The sequence below is a fragment of the Balaenoptera musculus genome, chromosome 3, assembly GCF_009873245.2.
Source record: "Balaenoptera musculus isolate JJ_BM4_2016_0621 chromosome 3, mBalMus1.pri.v3, whole genome shotgun sequence".
Lineage (NCBI taxonomy): Eukaryota > Metazoa > Chordata > Mammalia > Artiodactyla > Balaenopteridae > Balaenoptera > Balaenoptera musculus.
In genome coordinates, this window is record NC_045787.1 from 164,638,486 (window position 1) to 164,662,629 (window position 24,144).

At 38.7% G+C, this 24,144-nt stretch overlaps 2 protein-coding genes across 5 annotated transcripts in view; both read right to left on the reverse strand.

Moving 5' to 3' along the window:
- Positions 1-1,173: 1,173 nt before the first annotated feature.
- LOC118892177 (zinc finger protein 426-like) lies at positions 1,174-22,206 on the reverse strand. Of its 3 annotated transcripts, none has more exons than XM_036846456.1 (6): positions 22,084-22,206; positions 5,787-5,870; positions 5,068-5,194; positions 4,380-4,463; positions 3,257-3,321; positions 1,174-2,778 (listed from the first exon to the last, which is right to left on the reverse strand). In XM_036846456.1, the coding sequence occupies exons 2-6, from the start codon at positions 5,814-5,816 to the stop codon at positions 1,429-1,431; spliced, it is 1,656 nt and encodes a 551-aa protein (XP_036702351.1). In that variant the 5' UTR covers positions 5,817-5,870; positions 22,084-22,206; the 3' UTR covers positions 1,174-1,428. The 3 variants fall into 3 exon arrangements, with proteins under 3 accessions (XP_036702351.1, XP_036702350.1, XP_036702352.1); XM_036846455.1 differs by lacking the exon at positions 22,084-22,206 and adding an exon at positions 18,009-18,399; XM_036846457.1 differs by lacking the exon at positions 22,084-22,206 and adding an exon at positions 17,654-17,738.
- ZNF177 (zinc finger protein 177) overlaps positions 21,115-24,144 on the reverse strand; it is a 34,126-nt gene continuing 31,096 nt past the window's right edge. For both annotated transcript variants that reach the window (XM_036846458.1, XM_036846459.1), the window contains exons 5-8: positions 23,929-24,055; positions 23,400-23,492; positions 22,802-22,884; positions 21,115-22,248 (exon numbers count right to left, since the gene is read on the reverse strand). In XM_036846458.1, coding sequence (XP_036702353.1) covers positions 21,139-22,248; positions 22,802-22,884; positions 23,400-23,492; positions 23,929-24,055 — 1,413 coding nt within the window. In that variant the 3' untranslated portion in view covers positions 21,115-21,138. The remainder of the gene's footprint in view (positions 22,249-22,801; positions 22,885-23,399; positions 23,493-23,928; positions 24,056-24,144) is intronic.

Here is a 24,144-nt window from a genome sequence, read left to right on the forward strand (position 1 = left end):
ATCTTTAAGAGGAATAATAGGTGTACTAGTCATTTGTCTGTGTCTGAACCCAAAGCCCACCTTCAGGAACTGCCAGTCATGGCATCAAGCAGCGCACATTATCAGGAACAGCCAGTCACATGAGTTTTTCACTTTTCAAGCACTTGGATTGAAGGACAAACCCAGAGGGAGGACATGTCACCTACAGCAGACGTTGCTTGATCCAGACACATGACATGATTGTTTTGCATGGGTGTGGAGCTGAATATAGGGGTGAAAAGGAACAATCATTGCTCTCACCCTCTTCCTGCAAGGCCTGAGGTTGAATGTCCTCCACAGGTGTCGGGGTGTTGGTTCTCCCACAAAGCTCAGGAAATCAGGGTGTCTCACATTAGTAGATGAAATCTCACTTCCTCTCCACTCATCCCATGCTTGACCCTGATCCTGAAAGGATCAGGTGTGAGAGAGGACAAGGCCATCTTTACAAGATTTACAGAGATGTACTATATCCTCCACTTTGGCCATTGGGACTTGATGTAGATGGACTTGGTGAGCCTCATACATAGTCAAGCAGTTCCTGTCTTCACAATATAAGACCAGGTCCATCCAACAGGAAAAACCAGGGGGTCCAAAGAGGATTAAGTGTGAATCCTGTAGGCCCACTTTTGGCCAGGTTGTGACCTGGAAAAGGTAGCAACTAGACTGGCCTGGCCTGATGATGAGGGGAAGATGTATCACTGCCCAGGAAAGGTCACGGCCAAATGACAAATGTTCAAAATAGATCTTTGGGACCACCTGGAACACTATCCTTTCTCAGAAACCCTAAGATTTCAGACTCAGGGTAGCATTTCCCATATTTACTACACTCCGTTTCTCTGGCCTGTGAATCACCCCATGTTTATTAAGCATGAGCAACAATCTAATGGAAAAAAATGATGACTCAACAATATTTCTCACATTCCTAATATTCTTCTCCACAGTGAGATCACAAGTGATTATCAAAGTACTCAAGAGATGTACAGTTTTCCAGAAATCTTGTAACAGTAGAGTTCCTCTGCATTGCAAGATCTCCCATATTTAGGGAATATATATTTCCCCTAGCAAACAGTAAAGTGCTTTCCATGTTTCTTAATAGTATGGCTTCACTGTGAGTCCTAACAGGCTGGGTTGTGAGATGGATGGCTTTCCCACATTCCTTATGCTTGAAGACCATCTCTCCAGTGTGCTCTTTTCACGTCAAGTGTATCTTTTCACGTCAAGTGTATCAGGGCCACTGAGGGCTTTCCCACATACCTGACATCAGTTAGACAAAGTGATTTCTTTCAAGACAAACGAACTAAGAGAATTGAAGGCTTTCTCACATATTCTTCATTTACATGATTTTGCTAGAGGGTGAGTTTTTCCTGAGGAATTGGAATAACTGAAGGATTTCTCACATTGTTTACATCCTCAGGTTTCTTTCTCTCCACCATGAGTTTGGACATGTTTAGAAAGGTCTGATTTCCAAGTGAAGGCTCTCCCACATTTCTCACATTTGTAAGGTTTTATTCCAGAGTGAATTGTCTTGTGACGATGAAGGTATAAGGAATGTTTAAAGGATTTTCCACACTGATCACATAGAAAGGGCCTCTCTCCAATGTGAGATTTTCTATGGTCCCTGAACTGAGATCTGACAAAAAATTTTCCACAATCTTCACATAAAAACTTTCTAGCATGAGTTTTCATATGTTCAGTAAGTACAAAAGGCCTCATGAAGGCTTTACCACATTCCGTACATTTATATGGTTTTGTTCCAGTGTGAATTCGATTGTGAATCTTAAGATATGAAGAACTTTTAAAGAATTTTCCACATTTTTCACATGGAAAAGGCCTCTCTTCACTATGAGATTTTATATGTTCTTTAAGTCTATAGGAAGTTAGGAAGGCTTTCCCACACTCCCTACATTTATGCACTTTTATTTCACTATGATTTTGCATGTGATCATTAAGGAATAAGGGATAAAAATAGGATTTTCCACTTTCCTTATATATAAAGGGTCTCTCTCCAGTATGAGATTTTATATGGCTCCTAAGGTGATAAGCTCTAATGAAGGCTTTCCCACATTCCTTACATATAAAGGGCCTCTCTCCAGTATGAGATTTTATATGGCTCCTAAGGTGATCAGCTCTAATGAAGGCTTTCCCACATTCCTTACATATAAAGGGCTTTTCTCCAGTATGAGATTTTATATGCCTCTTAAGTTCATAAGCTATAACGAAAGCTTTCCCACATTCCTTACATTTATAGGGTTTCTCTCCATTGTGGGTTCCCATGTGAATTTTAATGGATATATGATATTTGTAGACTTTCCCACACTCCTTACATTCATAACTTTTTTTTGTGGTGTGATTTCGTAGAGGTATACCACGCCTTGTGGAGTGAAAAGAAGCTCTCCCATGTTCCCTCTGTTCACAGCGTTTTTCCCCATTCTGAGTTACTACTTGTGCCTGAAGAGAAGGCTGATTCACACAAGCTTCCTCACCATCACTGCATTCCAAGGCTTTCTCTCCCACACTGGTTTTCCCATTCACAATATTTGGAGTCAGGATGATGGCTTTCCCACAGTGATTAAACACAAAATGCTTCGCAACCGTAGAGGTTTTCTTCTGCAGAGTAAGGAAGCCTTTTCCATACTCATTATGCTTGTAAGTGTTGCCTCCATTTTGAGTTCTCCTGCCTGTCCTAAGGCTCAAGTGTTCACTGAAGTCTTTCCTATATTGCTCACAATTACAGAGTTTCCATCCATTGTGGATTCTTGCCTGTGGATGGATAGATGAATGATGATGCAAAGATTGCTCAGACTCATTAATTGATCCTACTCATCTCAAACTTGAAACATCATTACAACGATGAAGATGACCACTTCTACTACATTCATACACCTCTGCCCTGTTGATTTATTTCAAGTTGAATGATGGAATCCTTCTGCCAGAATGATGTTCCATCTACTCCAACTTTCAAATAATCCCGTACAGCTTCATGGATTGTTGTAAAATCTCAAGTGTCCTGTTACATATGTGGAAATGAGGACTTATGGGAACTCTGAAGCAATAAGTATCAAGCTAGGTTTAGGATATCCCCAAATTCATCCTATTCAGAGTATCTCACCATAGACATTGCTCTCCCCTGGGTGACTGCCACCTATTGCAAACATCTATCACTTGTGCTCATGCTATAAATGAAATTCCCTTTCTTTTCTGAATGTGGAAAAAGAGAAATATGATGTTTTAAACTTACCAATGTTACTGTTTCCATCTCAACAGATGTTTCTCCCCCAAGATTATCCTGCTGAATTGCTGAGCCTTTCGTTTTAAGTTGCATTTCCCATAAAAAAAGAATAACAAATATAAGAGTTTGTAGAAAGAAACAGGAGGCTGAAGGAGTTAAAAATAATAATACTCGTTTGTATTGGCTTCCAAATTAAAGATGTTAAAAATATCAATACATACATACTAGATTTGAGGAGTTTGGCTATGCCAAATATTTAACAATGATAGGAATGCAGAGTCAAAATTCAGTACCTGATTAAAAACAATTCTATGAAAATTAAATATGATGCGGAAAAAAACCTGAATATTATCAGTGAAGGAAAAGAGGAATGTTTGGAAAAATAGCCTACATCAAAATGATAAAGTTAAAAAAAGAAACAGAACAAGCCATTTCGGATAAAGAAGATGTGGTACATATGTACAATAGCATATTACTCAGCTGTAAAAAAGAATGAAATAATGTCATTTGCAGTTACATGGATGGACCCAGAGATTATCATATTAAGTGAAGTAAGTCAGACAGAGAAAGACAAATATCATATGATATCACTCATATGTGGAATCTAATTTAAAAAAATGATACAAATGAACTCATTTACAAAACAGAAACAGACTTAAAGATATCAAAAACAAACTTATGGTTACCAAAGGGGAAATGTGGGAGGGAGGGATAAATCGGGAGCTTGGGATTAACATACACACACTACTATATATAAGATAGATAACAACGACCTAATGTATAGCACAGGGAACTCTACTAAGTATTCTGTAATAACCTATATGAGAAAAGAATCTGAAAAAGAATATATATATATATATATCTGAATCAGTTTGCTGTACACCTGAAACTAACATAACATTGTAAATCAACTATACTCCAATAAAATTATATTAAAAAAAAAGAACAAGCCATTTTATGAGCTCATAAGAAATTGTGAGTAAATGTGAAGTATGTACGCATGACAACTTGAATATATCCTGAAACATCAGAGACCAGTGACCTCAGCCTTCTGTGAGAAAGCACATCTTAACAAGTTTCCTCATCATTATTCCAAAGACACTGAAATTTTCATTGATCAGGAATCACTCACCTTGGAGGACTCCTCTTCTTTCCACTGTCCTCAAATCATCTTGTTCCAACCAAGAGATCAGAGTGGGTTTCAATGATTGATACCCTGTTTATGAGGAAAGATAAATTAATGAAAGAAGCTCCAGAAAAATAGAAGAAACTGTCCATTGAATCAGCTCCTATATGTCTAAAACTGTGGTAAAACTATTTCAGAAAAGATAAAACAGGAAATTCACCTCCTTCTGTTCTCCACAAAGACTGTTTCTCTCTGGTCCCTGAAGCCCACATTCAGATTGATATAAACAATTACAAAGCTTAAGACTTTTTTCGATACAGGAAACAAAGTAAGTGCAAAAAAAAGATGTTCATTCACATGGAGAAACCAATATACCAATGAGTGTCAAACTTTGGTGTCCATGAGAACCAAGTCCAGTGTCTGTCACAACACAGATGACTGGGTCCCAATGCTGCAGTTTCATTCAGTAGGTGAAAGGTGGAGTCTGAGAATGCACATTTCTAAGAGCGATGGTGATAATGCTAGTCCTAGAAGCACATTTTCAGATGCCAACCGAATTAAAACCCATTCACGTGAAGAACAGTGTCTGTTAGTTTCCATTATATTCATATGTAACATCACCCATGCTGCAACACAGTAAGTGCATCACATATATCTGTTCCCTAAGAGGCTACAGGAATGATGGCAGCCTTACCTGCTGTGGTCAGGTTCTTGTAGTTCTCCAGCATCACATCTCTGTATAGGTTTCTCTGAAAGGGGTCCAGTAAAGTCCACTCTTCCTGGGTGAAGTCCACAGCTACATCAGCAAAGGTCACTGAGTCCTAAACCATCACACACATACTAGCTTCAGTAAAGTAAGCCCTCCACCAATGGTAAGGACTGGAGACGGGTGACCCATGATTCAAGGTCTCTCATCATCTCCCCCAGGACACACTGGTCCTAGGTTCTCTTCTATCTACACTCACTCATGATTGATATCCTTCAGCTACAGCTCTAATGGAACGTGTAATACATGAACTTATCTCAATAGAATGAGCCTTAAAGTGTTTTGTTTCTCTCCTGTAGCATAGTCCTAAGCCAACTGGAAGCACTTGTAAACGCTGATGAATGAATACATTCTTTGAGAAATGCACAGTCATCTTCCTTACTGTGTAAGAGCGCCAAGCAAAACAAAAAATATGCAGTCACCATCATAAGAGGCAAGATTAGGAGGTCATTACTGAAATACTGAGATTATTCAGGGTAATGTGTCACCAGTATGAGCCTCCACTTAGGGAGGGAATTCATCAGGGACTGAGTCCTGCAGTGGCTTTATTTCTTTAAGAAGCTCTGGACACAGGTCTACCAAGACAGAATGTGTCCATCTGGTGGATACAGTAGCTCATTTTTTAGAAGGAGAGACTTTCTTCTTACCCGAGAACAACTTCTCAAACACTCAGCCATTATCCTTTCTGCCTCTATCTTTTCCTCAGGAAGCTGAAAGGGTCCTTAGAACACCTAGGAGAAAAGAAAGAAGGCATGAGTACCCAGAGATGATCATAATTCCCACAGTCACTGCCTGGAAGTCATTCAACTCTAGCTCGAAATTCCCAATTATCCTTGCACACTCAAGAAATCTCACATATATACACATCACTGCTGTGAAATGCCAGAGTAGTCCTGTCTCACCTGGAGCCAGAAAAGGGGATGGTGAGCCATGCTGCCCATCAGGAAGAGTAATGGGTTCATTTTACAGGGAAGGAACTTTAAGACCTGAGTAATGTGACTCTTCATTTGTCAAGGCAATAAAATACACAAATAAGATTATGCAGCAACTCTACCTAAATGCGTATACCAGAAAGCCGAGTTAGAGAACAGCATTATCTGGCTCCCTTCAGCAATTCCTAGATGAACCAGAAGCATGACTGCTCAGGCCCAGACCAAAGGACTGGCAGATCCTAAAGTAGAGTCTCTGAAAAAGGACATTAACAAGGACTTCTCATGGGACATATAGCTGTCATGTTGCAATGATGGTGAAATTTGCCTGAAAATTCCTTTCTTTGATGTCAAGATCATGTCAGGCAGCTTATGAATACAAATGGACAGGGACATCTCCATCCCCCTGGAGATCGGGTTACCTGGAGTCCTGCTTCATATCAATCATTAATCAACAAATATTAGTTATCTCACACACAACATCATAAATTAGCTCTTTCTATGTAGATAACATAGTTACTAAAAGAGTATGCTCTACAACAAAAATATCAGTAACATCAATTATTATTCATTGAGGACATTATGTACCAGATATCTCATTAGGAGCTTACAGCTTACCTATATGTTTGGAACAACTTGAATATTGGAATCTACTCTTTCAACTGTAAATTATGTATGCTCTAAGCAGAAATTAAGTATATATGATAAAAATTTAGTGTCCAGTAAATTTAAAACCCTTCAAATGAAAAAAAATGTAAAATATCTCAATTTTTAAATTGACTAAATGTTTAAGTAATATTTTAATATATATGGGATAAAGTAAAATATATTCATATAAATAATCTTCATTTTTGTTTATTGTGGGTACTGAAAATATTTTCATTATATACGTGATCTATACATTATATTTATATTGGAAAAGCACTGGTGTAGGCTGCTGCTGGGCTTACGAAGGGAAAAAATAAAACATTCTATTCGGTCAACATCCTTGAGCTTCTCTTGATGGATGTTGGAGAAGTTTGAAGCTCTAGGCCTCCTTTAGTTCTTATCACTGGATTATTCCTTTCTTTCAGTGACTTTGTGCTAGGCAATCAGTTGAGAGCAGTAACATATACAGAAAATATTCTAGGCATTAAATATCCACCATTTTTATTAGGGAAGATAGACAATAAACTAATAATTGATATATCAATTCATTAGTAACATGGGAAAACAATCAAGCAGGTAAAAAAAATAAAGGGTATCCTACACACACACGCGCACACACACACACACCCCACATATATTCTGTTAGTTCCTGGGCCAGATAAAGAAAGAAAGGGGAAATCATTAGGTCTTCCACACTTGGTCCAAAAAGATTAGAAAAAAATTTATCAAATTTTTACAAAAGAATTCAGAATACATAAACGTACTCGGAAGCCTCCATGGGTCTCCGTTTGGAAACACTCAAATCAAACAGGTCTGTACTCTCTCCTTGCCTTGGACAAGGAGCAAGGCCCTGTCATACTTAGCCCAACATTTGTCTATTTTATGAATCTTTTCAGACAATCACCTTTTCATATTATTTTTCAGTTCCTTTTTTATGGAACTGAAAAATTTGCTTTTATGTTTATTTACTTCTTCCACAGACTTTCTTCATGTTTCTTGTCTTTTAACATTCTGTATTTAAAAGTTAACTTCTTTTTGTTAAATATCAATAACCTTTAATATATCAAACACAGACCACCAGGCCAAATGCTGGTCTACAAAACGGTATACGAATGATGACAATGAAAGTTCCACAGTTTATTACCTATGAACCTATGAACCATATTCATCCTCACTGTCCCCACAGTCCTTATTCTTCAGTAGAGAAGACTAAAACCCATACATACATGAGGTCAAAAAAAATCATGTGTCTAGACTCCCTTGTAACTGTACTTACTACTAGGGGTCTCAAACCAGGAGTCCTTAGGCTGAGTAAGTTTAGTGAGGCGGTACCTGCTAAAATGTTTTATTTTTCTGTTTATTTTGTAGTTGGATATAATTAATGTCTAATCAAATACACAGATCTTAAGTATTTAATGGATGAATTTTGATAATTGCATATACTTGTATAATCACCAGCCTAAACAAGAAACAGAATATATTTATTTCCCTGGAAAGCCTTCTTGTCCCTTTCCATCCATTCCTTACTTCTTGCGCTCAGACAAGCACTTTCTGATTTCATTGTTACTAGATACATTATGCTATATATGTATATTAGGCAGTTAATACAGCATTTTCAAATGTAGGTCCTAACTGATTTTTCGTGTACTGTTTAGTGAAACTATGGGCAAAATACATTAAAATCTCCCACTAGAATTTTGAAATTGTTTATTTCTTCTTCCACTTCTTTCAAGTAATGCTTTATGTATTTGCAGCAATATTACTGAGTGGATACACATTTGATTTTTTATATTTTTGGAGAAACAGATCTGTTTATCATGAGCTCTGTATCTGTAGTAATGCTTCTTGACAACGTTGTCTGACATTAGGATCAGCTTTTTTGGGGAGAGTCTCTTTTTCTGGCATATCATTGGTAGCACTGTATCTGTTTTGGATGCCAGTGTCTGCCAGTACAAAGAGTGGCACGGTGTCTGGCACACCAAAGGCACCCACTGACTGGTGACTGACAGAGTGGAGCTCCTTCACATCACTCTTCAAGTACACCTAGATTATACCTAAATAACTGTTCATAACACAACATATATCTGTTTTCAGAAATATATTTGATTACTCTAAGAATGTAAGGGTGGGAGGAACACCATCTTCTTTCAAGCACTCACACCAGCGTCGGCTTATCTGCACACCTGTCACTTGTTTCCCACAGCCTCCTTATATGGACACTTAGTACTCTAGGTCCTGCACTGGCAGTGGCACCCCAATTCCCTCTCTACATCTACATACCAGTCATGGCTTGCCTGCATTCCACAGGGGAGCTTCCTCCTTGCCCAGTGACTGTTAACTAGTTCTGGCCCTGGCAACCTAGCAAATTTCTTCACATTCAATGGGTTGCCATGATACCTTCTCTAACAAGGTCTGAAATCAATCTTGGGGAGAGGGCCCCACTATAAGTTTGGCCTTCCTTAGGTACTCTCCATGAACTCTAGGATATATGACAGAATTCTCTTTACAACTTTATACTATACTTTTCCTGTTTAAATCAAAGTATGATTTCTGTCTCTTCATTTCATGCAGACTTATACACAATAGTGAAGAAAGGTGATCCCTGGAGACAAAGTAGTAAAGATGACATTTTGGGATATGTTTGGTCAAACCTTTGGACTCAAGCATAGAGCTAAAAGCCTTGCCAATGGGAAAGACATTCACAGAATTACAACTGTCAAGCTATCACCTATGATGATTATGGTACAGCTCTTGCCTTGGGAGACCAGGTGAATGCTACACTTAACGGTACAACAATAGCGGTGATTATAATGGTTGTGGTAAGAGATGGATTCTTTTGAGTGTAGTTGCCCAGACAATGACAAGCTCAGATCTGCTATCTCAAGTCAAAGTCTGAAACCAGAGATTCCATGACAGGTTAAAAACTCATTTCATGTGGTCACATGGGAAAGATATTGCTAAAAATCAAATGCAGAGTTCAAGTATTCAACCATACTTAAAAGTCAGTCTGACGTACTTTTTCATGTGAAAATGAGGCACTGATCAGGGAAGAATGAGACAGGAAACTTGAAATGGGGACATCTACGGGGACCCTGATGACACAATATTGAACCCCCAAGACACTCTGAGCCTCCCTTATCAGGGAAGTAGCTTGCTCTTAGGTTTCCGAAGATACTAGCCTTCCTCTGCTTGACAAATGTGTGATAATCTCACTTACAGCAGATGCCTTGGAAGGAATGCTCATTCTTGAGACCCACCACAATTACCTGCCGTTGCCTCTGGACACACAACTAGTGCAAAATCCAAGGGGACAAGACAGTATGCCACATAAGGTAGGAGAAAACAGCTTACATACAAAATAAGCCCAACTCTGCAAATGTGTATCAAAAGAGTTTGGTGAACATGTAAACTCCTAGGAGTTCCTAAGGGATTAAGCTCAGGCAGTTCCAGTGAGTGCAAGTAAATTGTATGATAGGCTGCCAAGGCTCTTTCAACACCTGAGTACAGTTGCACTACCTCCTCTTCCTCAGTCCATGTCTATGGCTTCCTGTGGTATTCCTTACACCCAGCTGGCTGAGACAAAACCTGGTTTATAGATGGGTCTGCATAGTAAGCTAGTTACACCTGGAAGTTTAGAGCTGAAGCTCTATATCCTTACTGAAGGGATGACCCTGAAAGGCAGTAGTAATTAAAAATCTTCCCAGTGGCAGAAATTCAAGCAGTATATTTGGCTGTCGCTAGGTCTGGAGTGAAAAACAGCCATATGTATGGATACACATTGATTCACAAACAGTTGTCAATCATTTGACTGTAGAGTCAAAGATGTGAATGGAACAAGATTGGATGGTTGATGACAAGAAAAGTAGTCTGGGAAAAGGTATATGAAAGGATGTCTCTGAATGCACATAGACTGTAAAGTTATTTGTGCCCTATATGAATGTCCACCAAGAGCAATCCACTATAAATAAGACTATTAATAATCAGGTGGACAAAATGATGCAGTCCATAGATGTCAATTACTTTTCCCAGCCAAAACGGTGTTTCCTCAATGGGTCCATGAACCAAATGGCCATGCTAATGGGGATGAAGCCTATCTGTGGGCTCAACAATATGGACTTCCCTTTTCCATGGATGACCCAGCTAACACTACAGTTGTGTGCCTGGGAATGAACATTTGGGTCACTCCACCAGGTACATAACCCAGACCAGGTGAGGGTCTCATTGAGGGCAAGGGAAATGTGAAACTGATTGTTGAAGAAGTAACCCATGGATGTCAACCACAACCTCAAGACCAATTAGAGAAACAAGAACCGTAGTAGTTTTGCACATTTTCTCTTTGCTTATTATATACATGCATTTATTTAATGCATATGTTTATTTATATAAACTAACGATTCATTTCTATCTCTTCCCCATTTTAATTTTATACATAAGGTGTTAGAGGTTAACATTACCATTTAGTCTTTAGGAAACTATATCTGGAAGTCTGTGAACAAATGTGAGGAATTCAGTTTTCTTCACTATGTCTTAATCATTCAAGCACTGACTATAATATATCCTCTAGTAAATCAACAGATGAAGGAATAACTTCATCAAGTAAAATTCTCTCAATTTTACCTTCTATAAAACTCTCAAATCATTTCATTTATTTCCTTTTCCATAATAATAATCCAATTGTAATTTACCACCATCGTGTTTTAAAGCTTATTTATCATAAGCTTCTAGGTTGACTCCATGCATTCACTCTCACACTTTCTGAAGACCATTCTCAAACTAGGAGTTGTAAGTAGATTCAAATTACTCCTTTGATTAAAATATTTCCTAAGTTTCCCATGGCCTTAGAATATAATTCAGAGTAAGTAATTCCCTTGGCCCTGTCCCCCACTCTCCAATATACCTCCCAACACTCTCTGGTTCTGCTCTGCTTCAGACAACCCACTTTCTTCACCTTAGGAAATACACTGAATTCGCAACTTCTCTGGAATTTTGCTCATGAAGTTCCTTCATCTGAAATGTTCTCATTCATTCTACACCTCCTCACCTTAGCTAAACAACCTGATTAGCTAAGTCATATCCATGCTTTCATTCTCAACTTAAATATCAACACCTCCCAATATATCTTCTCCCCTCATATTAAGCCATTATTATGTCCAGATAACAAACTTGCCAACAATCACTTAAAATGTCTTCCTAAATAAACTGTAAACCCCATAGAAGCAATACTATCCTTATTTTGATCTCCATTGTTTCCTTATTTCTCGAAGACAGCCTAGCTCATTAGGTGGACTGTCAGAATTGCCAATCCCCACACAAATGTTACAGCATAGATATGCACAAATTGAAGTAAAACAAACAAAAAACTACAACACAAAATGAAATAGGAATCATATAAAATGTCTGTGCACAATACAAATCAAAACACTGTACTTCTGAAAACGTATTTGAGTACTCTTAGGAAGAAAGTGGACTGGATATCGACTTTTTTTTTTTCCCCCTCATCTCGCAGCTTGTGGGATCTTGGTTTCCTTGACCAGGGATTGAACCCAGGCCCCCAGCAGTGGAAGCATGGAGTCCTAACCGCTGGACCACCAGGGAATTCCCTGGATATCATTTTTGAAAACAAGTGCCTTGCCTTGAAGTCAAAACTAAAATGTGTTCCTTATGTTTCTCCAGAATAATTTTAATCCTATTTTAATGTTGATTTGGAAACTACCAAATGGCACAAGATTTATGGAAGGGACTTATATACCCAGAAAAATTAACCGTGTTTTGGCCCTTTGACCTAGAAACCCAACCTTAAAATCTAGTCCTGAAGATACACCTCTACAAACGTGAAACAACATACACAGAGGATCACTGTTAGTAGTGCTAAATCACAGATGCCAGAATAATTGGTAAAGGTTCTTAGAAAACAAGACATTCTGAGTGTCAAAATATTACCCTACATATTACTTTCTTATTCAAGAAGAAAAGTAGTTTACCTTTAAAATACAGGTCTCTGGTGATCATTACCTTAAGTAATCAAATGTAGCATCACTAACAGAAGAATGATATAAATCTAGGTCTTCCTGATGAAATACAACTTAAGATATACAACATCATCTATGATATATTTTGTAAATGATCTTTTGAAGCCTGCAGACCAAAAAGTAAGTGACAAACTATGACTCACAGGCCTTTTTTTGTGAATAAAGTTTTATGGAGAAACAGCCATATACACTTGTTTACTGAGATCTATGGCTACTTCCCCACAACAAAAGTAGAATGGACTAATTAGAGACCTTGTGGCCTGGAAAGCATAAAGTACTTCCTATCTGTCCCTTTTCTTTTCTTTTTTTGTTTTTTGGTCACGCCCTGCAGCATGTGGGATCTTAGTTCCCCCACCAGGGATCGAACCTGTGCCCCTTGCATTGGAAGTGCAAGTCTTAACCACTGGACCACCGGGAAAATCCCCTGTCCCTTTTCAGACAAAGTGTGTGCTAGCTGTTGTTCTGGATCCAATTACCAGTTGATAGAAATACAAGAAACAGAATAAACATTTAAACACACCATGAAAATAAAATCAGAAATATCAATATGCTCAAATAAACAAGCTAACTTTACACATCAAGAAACTAGAAAAGGAAGGACAAACAAAGCCCAAAGGTAGTAGAAGGAAGGAAATAATAAAGATCAGAATGGAACTCAAAGAAATAGAGAATAAAAATAAAATAGAAAACACCAATAAAACTGAGAGGTTTGAAAAGATAAACAAAATAAGACAAACCTTTAGCTAACTCACCAAGAAAAAGAAAGAGGACTCAAAATTAAATATGAAAAAGATACTACAACTGATACCACAGAAATACAAAGGATCATAAGAGATTGCTATGAACAACTGTACACCAAAAAACTGGACAACCTAAGAAATGGATAAATTCCTAGAAACATACAACCTACCAAGAGTGAATCAGGAAGAGACAGAAAATCTGAACAGACCGATTACATGTACAGAGATTAATCAGTAGTAAAAAACCTCCCAATAAACCAAAGTCCAGGATCATAAGGCTTCACTGGTGAATTCCATCAAACATTTAAAGAGGAATGAATATCAATCCTTCTCAAAATCTTCCAAAAAAACAGGAAGGAGGGAGTACTTCCAAATATAAGACCAGTGTTATCCTTATACTATAACCAGACAAGAACATTACAAGAAAAGAAAATTACAGGCCACTATCCCTGAAGAACACAGATTCAAAAATCCTCAACAAAATATTAGCAAACCCAAATCAATAATACATTAAGAGGATCATACACCATGATGAAGTGGGATATATCCAGAGATGTGGGATGGTTCCATATCTGCAAATCAATCAATATGATACACATTAACAGAATGAAGGACAAAAATTGGGGACTTCCCTGGTGGCGCAGTGGTTAAGAATCCGCCTTCCAATGCAGGGGACATGGGTTCGATCCCTGGTCGGGGAACTAGATCTCACATGCATGCCGCAACTAAGAGTTCACATGCCACAACTAAGGAGCCAGTGAGCCGCAACTAAGAAGCACACATGCAGCAACTAAGGAGCACATGTGCTGCAACTAAGGAGCCTGCCTGCTGCAACAAAGACCTGGTACAACCAAAAAAAAAAAAATTAAAAAGTTAAAAAGAAAAGTTAAAAAAGGGACAAAAATCATATCATAATCTCAACAGAGGCAGAAAAAAGCATTTGACAAAATTTAATATCCATTCATGATTAAAAACTCAACAAAGCAGGTACGGAGGGAATGCTGCTCCATAATAAGGACATATATCACAAGTCCACAGCTAACATCATATTCAACAGTGAAAAGCTGAAAGCTTCTCCTCTAAAGTCAGGAAAAAGACAGGGATACCCATTCTCACCACTTTTATTCAACATAGCATTGGAAGTCCAGCCAGAGCAATTAGGCAAGAAAAAGAAAGAAAAGGCATCTAAATTAGAAAGGAAGAAGTAAAAGTGTCACTCTTTGCAGATGACATGATATTATATATAGAAAACCCAAAAGGCTCCACCAAAATCTGTTAGAACTAATAAATGAATTCAGTAAAGTTGTAGTATGCGAAATCAATATACAAAAATCAACTGCGTGGCAGGGGGATAAATTAGGAGTTTGGGATCAACATATACACAGTACTATATATAAAATAGATAATCAACAAGGACCTACTGTAGAGCACAGGGAACTCTACTCAATATGTAATAACTTATATGAGAAAAGAATCTAAAAGAAGAGGGGATATATGTATACGTATAACTGATTCACTTTGCTGTACACCTGAAACTAACACAATATTGTAAATCAACTAGACTCCAATATAAATTAAAAACTAAATTAAATTGAAAAAACAAGAAATTATGCTAATAAACGAAGCAAGAACTTATAAAAAATATCAATTGGGTTTCTATACACTAGTAACAAACTACTAGAAAGAGAAATTAAGAAAACAATCCCATTTACAATTGCATCAGAAAGAGTAAAATACCTAGGAATAAATTTAACCAAGGACGTGAAAGACCTGTACACTGAAAGGTATGAGACGTAGATGAAAGAAATGGAGAAGACAGAAATAAAAGCAAAGATATTCTGTGGCTCATGGATTGGAAGAATTATTGTTAAAATGTCCCCTGTACCAAAGCAATATAAAGATTCAATGCAATTCTTACCAAAATTCCAATGGCGTTTTTCACAGAAATAGAACACACAATCCTAAAATGTGTATGGAACCACAAAAGGCTCTGAATAGCCAAAGTGATCTTGAGAAAAAAGAACAAAGCTAAGGCATCATGCTGCCCAATTTAAACTGTATTACAAAGCTATAGTAATCAAAACAGTATGGCACTGGCACAGAAACAGACACAGAGATCAATGGAACAGAACACAGAGTCCAGAAATTCAAAACCACACAAATACAATTAATTTATGACAAAAAAGCCAAGAATATATGATGGAAAAGGGACAGTCTCTTCAACATGTAATGTTGGGAAAACTGGACAGCCACATGCAAAAGAATGAAACTGGACTACTCTCTTACACCATACACAAAAATTAACTCAAAATGGATTAAAAACTTGAATGTAAGACCTAAAACGATTAAACTCCTAGAACAGAACATAAGCAGTAAGCCCGTTGGCATTGGTCTTGGAGATGGTTTTTTGTATTTGATAACAAAAGCAAAAATAGCAAAAGCAAAAACAAAGGCACCAAAAGCAAAAATAAACAAGTGGGACTATGTGAAAGTAAAAAACTTACTGCACGGCAAAGGAAACCATCAACAAAATGAAAAGACAATCTACAGAATGGGAGAAAATTTTTGCAAATCATGTATCTGCTAAGGGGTTAATATCCAAAATATATGAACTCATACAACTCAACAGGAAAAAACAAATAATGCAATTTAAAAATGGCAGAGGATCTGAATAGATGTTTTTTCAAAGACGAGACATAGATGGCCAAAAGGTATGTGAAAAGGTGCTCAACGTTACTATTAAGGGAAATGCAAATCAATGCAATGAGACAGCACATCTCTCAGAATGGTTATTATCAAAAAGACAACAAATAATAAGTGTTCGTGAGGATGTGGAGAAAAGGGAACCCTTGTGCACTGTTGGTGGGAATGTAAATTGGGGCTGCCACTAGGGAAAACAGTATGGAGGTTCCTCAAAAAATTAAAAATAGAACTCTGATATGATACAGCAATTTCACTTCTGGGTATTTATGTGAAGAAAACAAAGACACTAACTCAAAAGATATATGTACCTCCATGTTCAATGCAATGTTATTTACAATAGCCAAGACATGGAAGCAACCTAAGTGTCAATCTATGAATAAAGAAAGAAAACATAGTATGTTTGCATGCACACACACACATATACATACCCAACACACACACACACAATGGGATAAAAAAAGAAGGAAATCTTGCTGTTTGCAACAACATGGATGGACCTTGAGGTCGCTATGCTAAATGAAGTCAGACAGAGAAAGACAAATACCATATGATCATATGACCTCACTTATATGTAGAACCTTAAAAAAACAAACTAGAATGCATGGATAGACAGATCTACGGTTGCCAGAGGAGGTGAGAGTGGGATGGGATAAATGGGTAAAGGTGGTCAAAAGGTACTAACTTCTAGTTATAAAATAAATAAGCCCTGAGTACATGCAATATACAATATGGTGACTATGGGTAATGATATTATATTGTATATTTGAAAGTTGCTTAGAGAGTAGATCTTCAAAGTTCTCATCACACACACACACACAAATCTGTAACTATGGATGGCGATGGATGTTAACTAGACTTAATTCGGAATAGATATACAAACATTGAATCATTATGTTGTACACTTGCAACTAATATATGTCAATTATATCTCAACTTTAAAAAACTTCAAAACGTGTGACTTTATAAAACGTGTTACTTTTCAAAAAATCAATATAATGGAGAAATAACAGCCAACGCTCTAGGTTAAAGGAGACTAAAAGACACAAAAAAATTGCCGTATATAAACCCTGATTGCATCTCAGATCCAAAGACACTCAGAAGTGTATTTCAGAACAATGTGGAGGATTTTAGTTTTCACAGAGTAGATAGAAGGTGACACTATTACTTTAAATTTTCTTGGGGTAAATAATAGTACTGTGGTTTAATTAGCACAATGTCCTTATCTTTAGGAGATGCATTACCAAGTATTTAAAGGTCAAGTATTAATACATGGCTGCAATTTATTTTCAGCTTACTCCCTCGAATAGCTCACCAAAAAAATGTATTTATCTAGAAAGAGAGAGCAAACATGCAAAATGTCCAAAATGGGTGACTCTACTTCAACGGACATTAATTGTACCGAAGCTTCACATTTTATTTAGGTTTACGACTTTTCAAACGAAAAATGTGGGGAAACAGTACTTACACCAAACATCGTGTTAATCAGAAGTTCAATTATCCTAGATATAGGGCAAAAAAGTCTCCATCCGTTTTTCTGGGAATCCCATGTTTTGAAGTTTTGTGGGGAGGTACAGGTTTAGGAAGTTCAGATGAAGAGATAAGGGAGCATCCTTGCTTCTCTTTTGTAGAAAGAGCTGTGGCCTATATAAACTTACATTTCTATACAAAAAACGCACCCTATAGACATCCATGAAAGTACATTTCTACCTGAATGTAATGCACCAAGAATAAAGAACGCGCAAAGATAACGCCAAATTCTCAGACGAAACTTCCTTTTTTGCATAGAAAAGGAAACGGAGGTCCTTTCCCCCACTGCTCACCGGCATGTGCCGGAATTGCCGCGTGCGTGAGGACTCGAGGACACGGGGCTGGAGTCAACGGACCCTAAAGGCGAAAATTCTTTACCTCTCGAAGAAAAATCACGAAGGCTGCTTTGGAGGCTTTTGAAGAGGGGAGCACAGGATGAAACCTAAACGACCCCACAGAAGCGCCCTTACGATATTTCGCCGGAGCGGCCTCTGAACCTGGCCGTTCCAGGAGGCCCCGAGGCCGCGGCGGAAGTGAGCGGCGTAGGCCTCTCTAAGCAGACCCCAGGGTGGCCCAGGACAAACTCGTTCTAATTCCTCTTTCCACCTGTTTCCCTCTCCTACGTGCCGGCCTACCGGACGCCGGCTTGAGCCGGACCACGACCAACCGGAAACGGCTCAAGAAGCACCCGGCCAGCAGCGGAAGAGACTGCGGCGAACGAAGTTCGCCACTTCCGCTTCCGGCTCGGGAGGGGTCGGAAGAGGCGGGGTTTCCGCGATGGCGCCGTCGGCCACGTTCGATCCCTTCAGGTGGAGAAATTCTAGTTTTCTCTGGCGTGGGTACAGATGGGTTCCGGGTGGGCTAGGTGCGGGGGCTGGGGACCGAATGAGCCCCAAAGACAGGGTCGAGGCTGGAACCAGTCCTTAGGCGGGGCTGCTGGTGGGGGGCGCGGCCTGTTTCTGAGGCTGGGTTGGAGGTGGGATACGTCTTGTGCGTATTTAGATCGCTGAATACTGGCGCCTGAAGGGCGTGGCTGCGGGCAGGGACCCACCCCAAGCAAGCACATCAAAAAGTCTTCTACATGCCTCTCCCCTCGTTCCTAGAGCCCTAACAGTAATTTTCCCATATCGATAATCCTGCCAATCCATGAAGTAGTCTGTCTCCTCCGGTCAATTCCACAAGGCAGGACACAGCGCTAAACTCTAATGCTGTCCCCTGCATCTGGGGGTTTTTCATTGTTGTTAAATCAGTAAGCAATCGAAGACAGCATTACGTTTGCTAGACCTCAAAACTACTTGGCACGTAAGATTTAAAGTTTCCCCTTTCTTTTGGTAGGGGGTGGGGGGATTGCTTGTAGCCTCGTAAAGCCCCAGCCTTTATACTTAATTTTTTTCTTTTGGTCTCTTGTGTTTCCCTGTTTTTTCTTTATTTCTTTTTTCTTTAGATATTTACCTACTAAGCTCCTGGTGGTCCCGAGTGACCCCTGCTGTGAGCAGTGGCCTCCCTTTCTAGACTGTCCCGATCAACCTGAGAGGGACTAGAGTCTATATCCAAGGTGGGGGAATCTTTATTTTGTAACAATTTGGTTTTCAGGAGGATGCTCTTACATGTTGAAGGCAGTGGCACTCAAGAGAGCCCAAGCACACTGACCAGGAGATTTACAAACTGATTTGAGTTGAGAAACCTTCTGAGGTTTCTTGGGAGCAAGAACAAAATGTTCCTTCCCCTTTTCCTTTTTCATTAAACATTGAGCCATCAGTCTCTATGGATGAGATCCCTCATATCCCACTAGGCTGGGGAATAAATCACTACAGAAGCAAAGCAAGGAGCAACAGAGAGATAGGTGAGGGCTGCTGGTGTCTTTGGTGGGGACAGCCACTGGGGAACTCCTGATCTCTTTGTCTCCCACAAGGGATGTCATGGAGGATATCTCTCTTGGTGTTGCAAGGAACATCATAATTAACATGGTGATGAAGAAAGGTAAGTTGTTTCTGGTTGTCCTTAAAAATTGGTAGGCATTAAATGTTATCCACTAGGTCAATAGCTCACATTTATATCAAGTGAATTAATGAACATCATTATTAGGGGGAAAAGGATAAACACTATGTAAGAATGAAAGGACAATTTACCAGAAACATACAAAATGACTACATTTTTATGCATCCAGTTATACTGCCTCAAAATAAAAGATAGAATTTAAAAAACAATCTGACTACCCACAGTCATACTGGGGCATTTTAACATACCTCTCTCAATAAAGGGGAGATCATGAGATAAGGTTTGTGATGATACAGATTTTAAAAACACAATAAGATTTATCCATCATATATACTGAAAATCTGTTATACCCAACAAATTATAGAATACACATTGTTTTCAACTATACTTGAAGGATTCTTAAAACTTGACCATATGAGATGTATCAGTTGAGACTGAAATCCACTGAAACAGACTCTTCCCACAAGAATGGTTTAAACCAGTTAGTTTATTTTTTTCATGTTACAAGAAGTCCAGAAATAAGCAACCCATAGTTGCTTATACATAGCTAAATAATATCTTATGTCCTTATTATATAATCAGTAGTGTATGACTGTCATCCTATTGGTCTATTCTCTAGGAAAAAAGAAGAGATAAGACAAAGGGCAAATGGTAAAGTGAAAACGCCAGATGCGATGCTCCCATCTCCATGGAATTCTTTAGAACCCACAAGCAGTGACCTCTGCCTCCTTTCTCATTGGCCAGGACTGTGGGCTCATGGGCACTCACAGCTGCAAGGAAAGCTGGGAGATGAATCCTTACGAACTGTCCACACTGCTAATTTGAATACAGTTGTAGTTTTGTTACTTGAAAGAAGGAGGGGAGGAATGGATATTGGGACAGCAACTTCTTGTGTCTCACACATTAGGCCATGTAGCAAGTCTCTAATAATTTTCTGTTTGAATCTATGTCTTATAGGATCTGTATCACGAAGACCATGCATTCTGTGCATAATGCAATTAATTTAGAAATCTATAACTAAAAGATAACTAAAATTTGCACAGAGTCTGCACATTAAAATATATATTTCTAAATAACCTATAGTTTGGTCCAAGACATCTTGATGAGAAATGGACAATATTTAGTACTTAATTACAATAAAAACATTATATATGAAAACTTTTGTGATGTAGATCAAGGGGAATTTAGAGTACTGTATAATATTTAATACTCATCAGTTAATGAGTTGTCACACTTTAAAGATTAAACACTCACTGATAAATACAATCACAGAACCATAACATTTATAAGGTTGGTCCCAGTACAACGTGACTTAAGAGTTGTGCCTGAAGGCTTTCTAAATTGGTCACAATAGGGTTTCTCTCCAGAGTGAGTTCTAAAATGAGTGAGATGTGAAGGACCCCTTAAGGCTAGCCTGTAGTCATTTCATTCATATAGTTTCTGCCCAGTATGTATTCGTTTGTGCATTATAAGGTTAGTGCTGGTGCTGAATGCTTTTCCACACTGAATACATTTATAGGGCTTCTCTCCTGTGTGAGTTCTCATATGTACCCTTAGGCAAGAGGAATTCCTAAAGGCCTTCCCACATTCTTTACACTCATAGGTTTTCTCTCCAGTGTGAGTTCTCTTGTGCACAATAAGATAAGAGCCTGTGCTGAAGGATTTTCCACATTGATTACACTCATAAGGTTTCTCTCCAGTGTGAGATCGTGTATGTTTTTTAAGGGATGACTGATCAATAAAGGCTTTCCCACAGTCACTGCATTCATAGGGTTTCTCTCCAGTGTGGGTTCTCATATGTTTCTGAAGGGATGAAGGAACAGTGAAAGCCTTGCCACATTCCTTACAGTCGTAGGGTTTCTCTCCAGTGTGAGTTCTTTTGTGCACATTAAGATGAGAGCTCTGGCTGAAGGATTTTCCGCAATGATTACACTCGTAAGGTTTCTCTCCAGTGTGTGATCTCACATGTTTCTTAAGGGAAGACTGAAAAACAAAGGCTTTCCCACAATTGCTACATTCATAACGTTTCTCTCCAGTGTGAGGTCTCACACATATCTGAAGGGACAAGGGGCCAGTGAAAACTTTCCCATGTTCATTACATTTTGAGCTTTCCTCCACAATACACATTTTTTTGTGGAAACTAAGGGAAGATCTGTTTCCATAGTCACTGCATTCACAGAGTTTCTCTCCAGTAGGTATTTGTTCATGTACTGAAAAGGAAGAGTGTAAGTTGAAGGACATAAGATGTTGATTACACTCAGAAGATTTCTCTCCTGTGAGAGTTAAGTGTTTCCTAAGGGATGACTCTTGATTGAAAATTTTTCCACAACCATTAAATTCAATAATTTTCTCTCCAGTGTGAGTACTCACATGACTCCTAAGAGTTGAGGGATGGCCAAAGTCTTGCCCATATTCTTTATATTTGTAGCATTTCTCTCTCTTGCAATATCTTGGACAAATAAGGTGACAGTTCTTTCTGAAGAATTTTCCACAATGATTAAATTCCATTGGTTTCTCATCAGGGTGAGTTGCTGCCTACAGAATAAGGAATAAGTGGTGACTAAAGCCTTTCTCACTTTCATCACAGAGGAACTCACTCCCATGTGGATTCTGCCATATGTATGAAGCATATTATTATGACTAACATTTTTACCATTTTCAGGGTGTGTGTATACCTTTTGCGCTATTCTTTCAAGTTGAAATAGCTGAATACTCTTCCCAAGGCCCCATGGTATTCATTCCCATCAAAGGGCATCCTAAATATAGTTTTTCTAGTCATGTGTGAAGAATGAATGAATTATTTATTAAACACTTAATAACTGAATCACATTTAAGTAAATGTTTACTTTTTTTTTTTTAATGTTTACTTTTTGATATTCTCTGCAAGGCAGCAAGTGTTGAGGTAGGTTTGGAGATTTCTCCAATTTTATGGGATTCATAAAGGCTTTCCTGAAGCAGCTTTCTGATGAGTGAATTCCACTTGCCTCAAGTGTCTCCCCTTGTTTGGGTGCTGCTGCTGTTTTAATTCCTTGAAATCACAGAGTTCTCCCATTCTAAAAAAGCAGGAATCATTTCTAGTGAATCTCACCATTTTTATGCCATTGGAAGTTTTCTCCCCAGGAACATTCTGCATAAGAATTGCGTCTTTTGATTTAAGTTGAGTATCCCGGTCTGAAAGTGAATGGGGAAATTTTTTATAATTATTGGGAGAAAAAGTAGGGATGAAAGAAAAAAGGAGGCAGGCACCCTATGGATTTGTTTTCAAATAATAACACTAAATATAGGAGGAAAATGTGAAAGAGAAGATGCAACCAGTGACCAGAGAAATTAATTTAGGAACTTGGCTCTGGAAAAAGATGCCAATGATAGGGACAAGCAATGGAAATGAGAGGTATTTTACTAAGGATTCTGGAGGCTTGAGACAATAAGAGAAGGTATTATCTGGAAAGCAAGTGGGGAGAACTGAACAAAAAGTATTCAAGGAAATGTGAAATTGAAAGAGTAATTAAAATAGTTTTTTCTTTGAGACCAAATGGAAGTATGAATGAATGGAGAGATGGTGAAAGAAGAAAAGCTCATGTAATGGCCTCTGCCTTCTTTCCCACAATGACTGACATTCCCAACTGTATCACCCCTCACAGGCTGTGGCTATTCCATACAATGACCCCTTTCTGCCTGGGGCTCACCTCTATATGCACCTTGGAGAATTCCTCTCTGCTCTGGCCTCAGCGCTTCCTGCTCCACCTCAGTGATCAGACTGTGTTTGCAGAGATGATACCCTGCTCATGGGGAAAGACACATGATGTGGGAAGACTGTGAAGGAAACAAGAAATCTTTCCACAAAATTGATTCCAATACTTTGGTTTTAAAGGATTCTGAAGATAGGCAAGTACAGCTTTAGGAGCAGCAAAACAATCAGATTATATAACTATTTCACAGGGCCCCAAAACAGACACGCACACTCCTTGTCCCACACGACCTGACCCTTGAATTCCAAGCCCAAGATCTGCAAATTACCTAAATTTTCTAAGGATCGAGAAAATACAATCAGTGCATTTTCATGGGAAGCCACAAGACTGCCCCACAAGGGCAGGAACCATCCATTCTGTGTTTACCATGTACTGCCATTCTTTTCACAGTTTCTGGAACGGATATGTGATGAAGAACTATTACGTGTATGAACAAATGAATATGAAGGAATGAGGTCAACTTTACCCACTGAGGCCAGGTTCCTAAAGTTCTCCAGCATCACGTCTCTGTACAGGATTTTCTGAGCAGGGTCCAGCAGTGCCCACTCCTCCTGTGAAAAGTCCACTGCCACTTCCTCGAAGGTCACCGAGTCCTAAAACATCACACGTTCACAGGTTCAGCCAAGGACCATCTCTAACTCTGAACCAGAAAGATGGCGAGTGAGGCTGACAGGACTTGGGA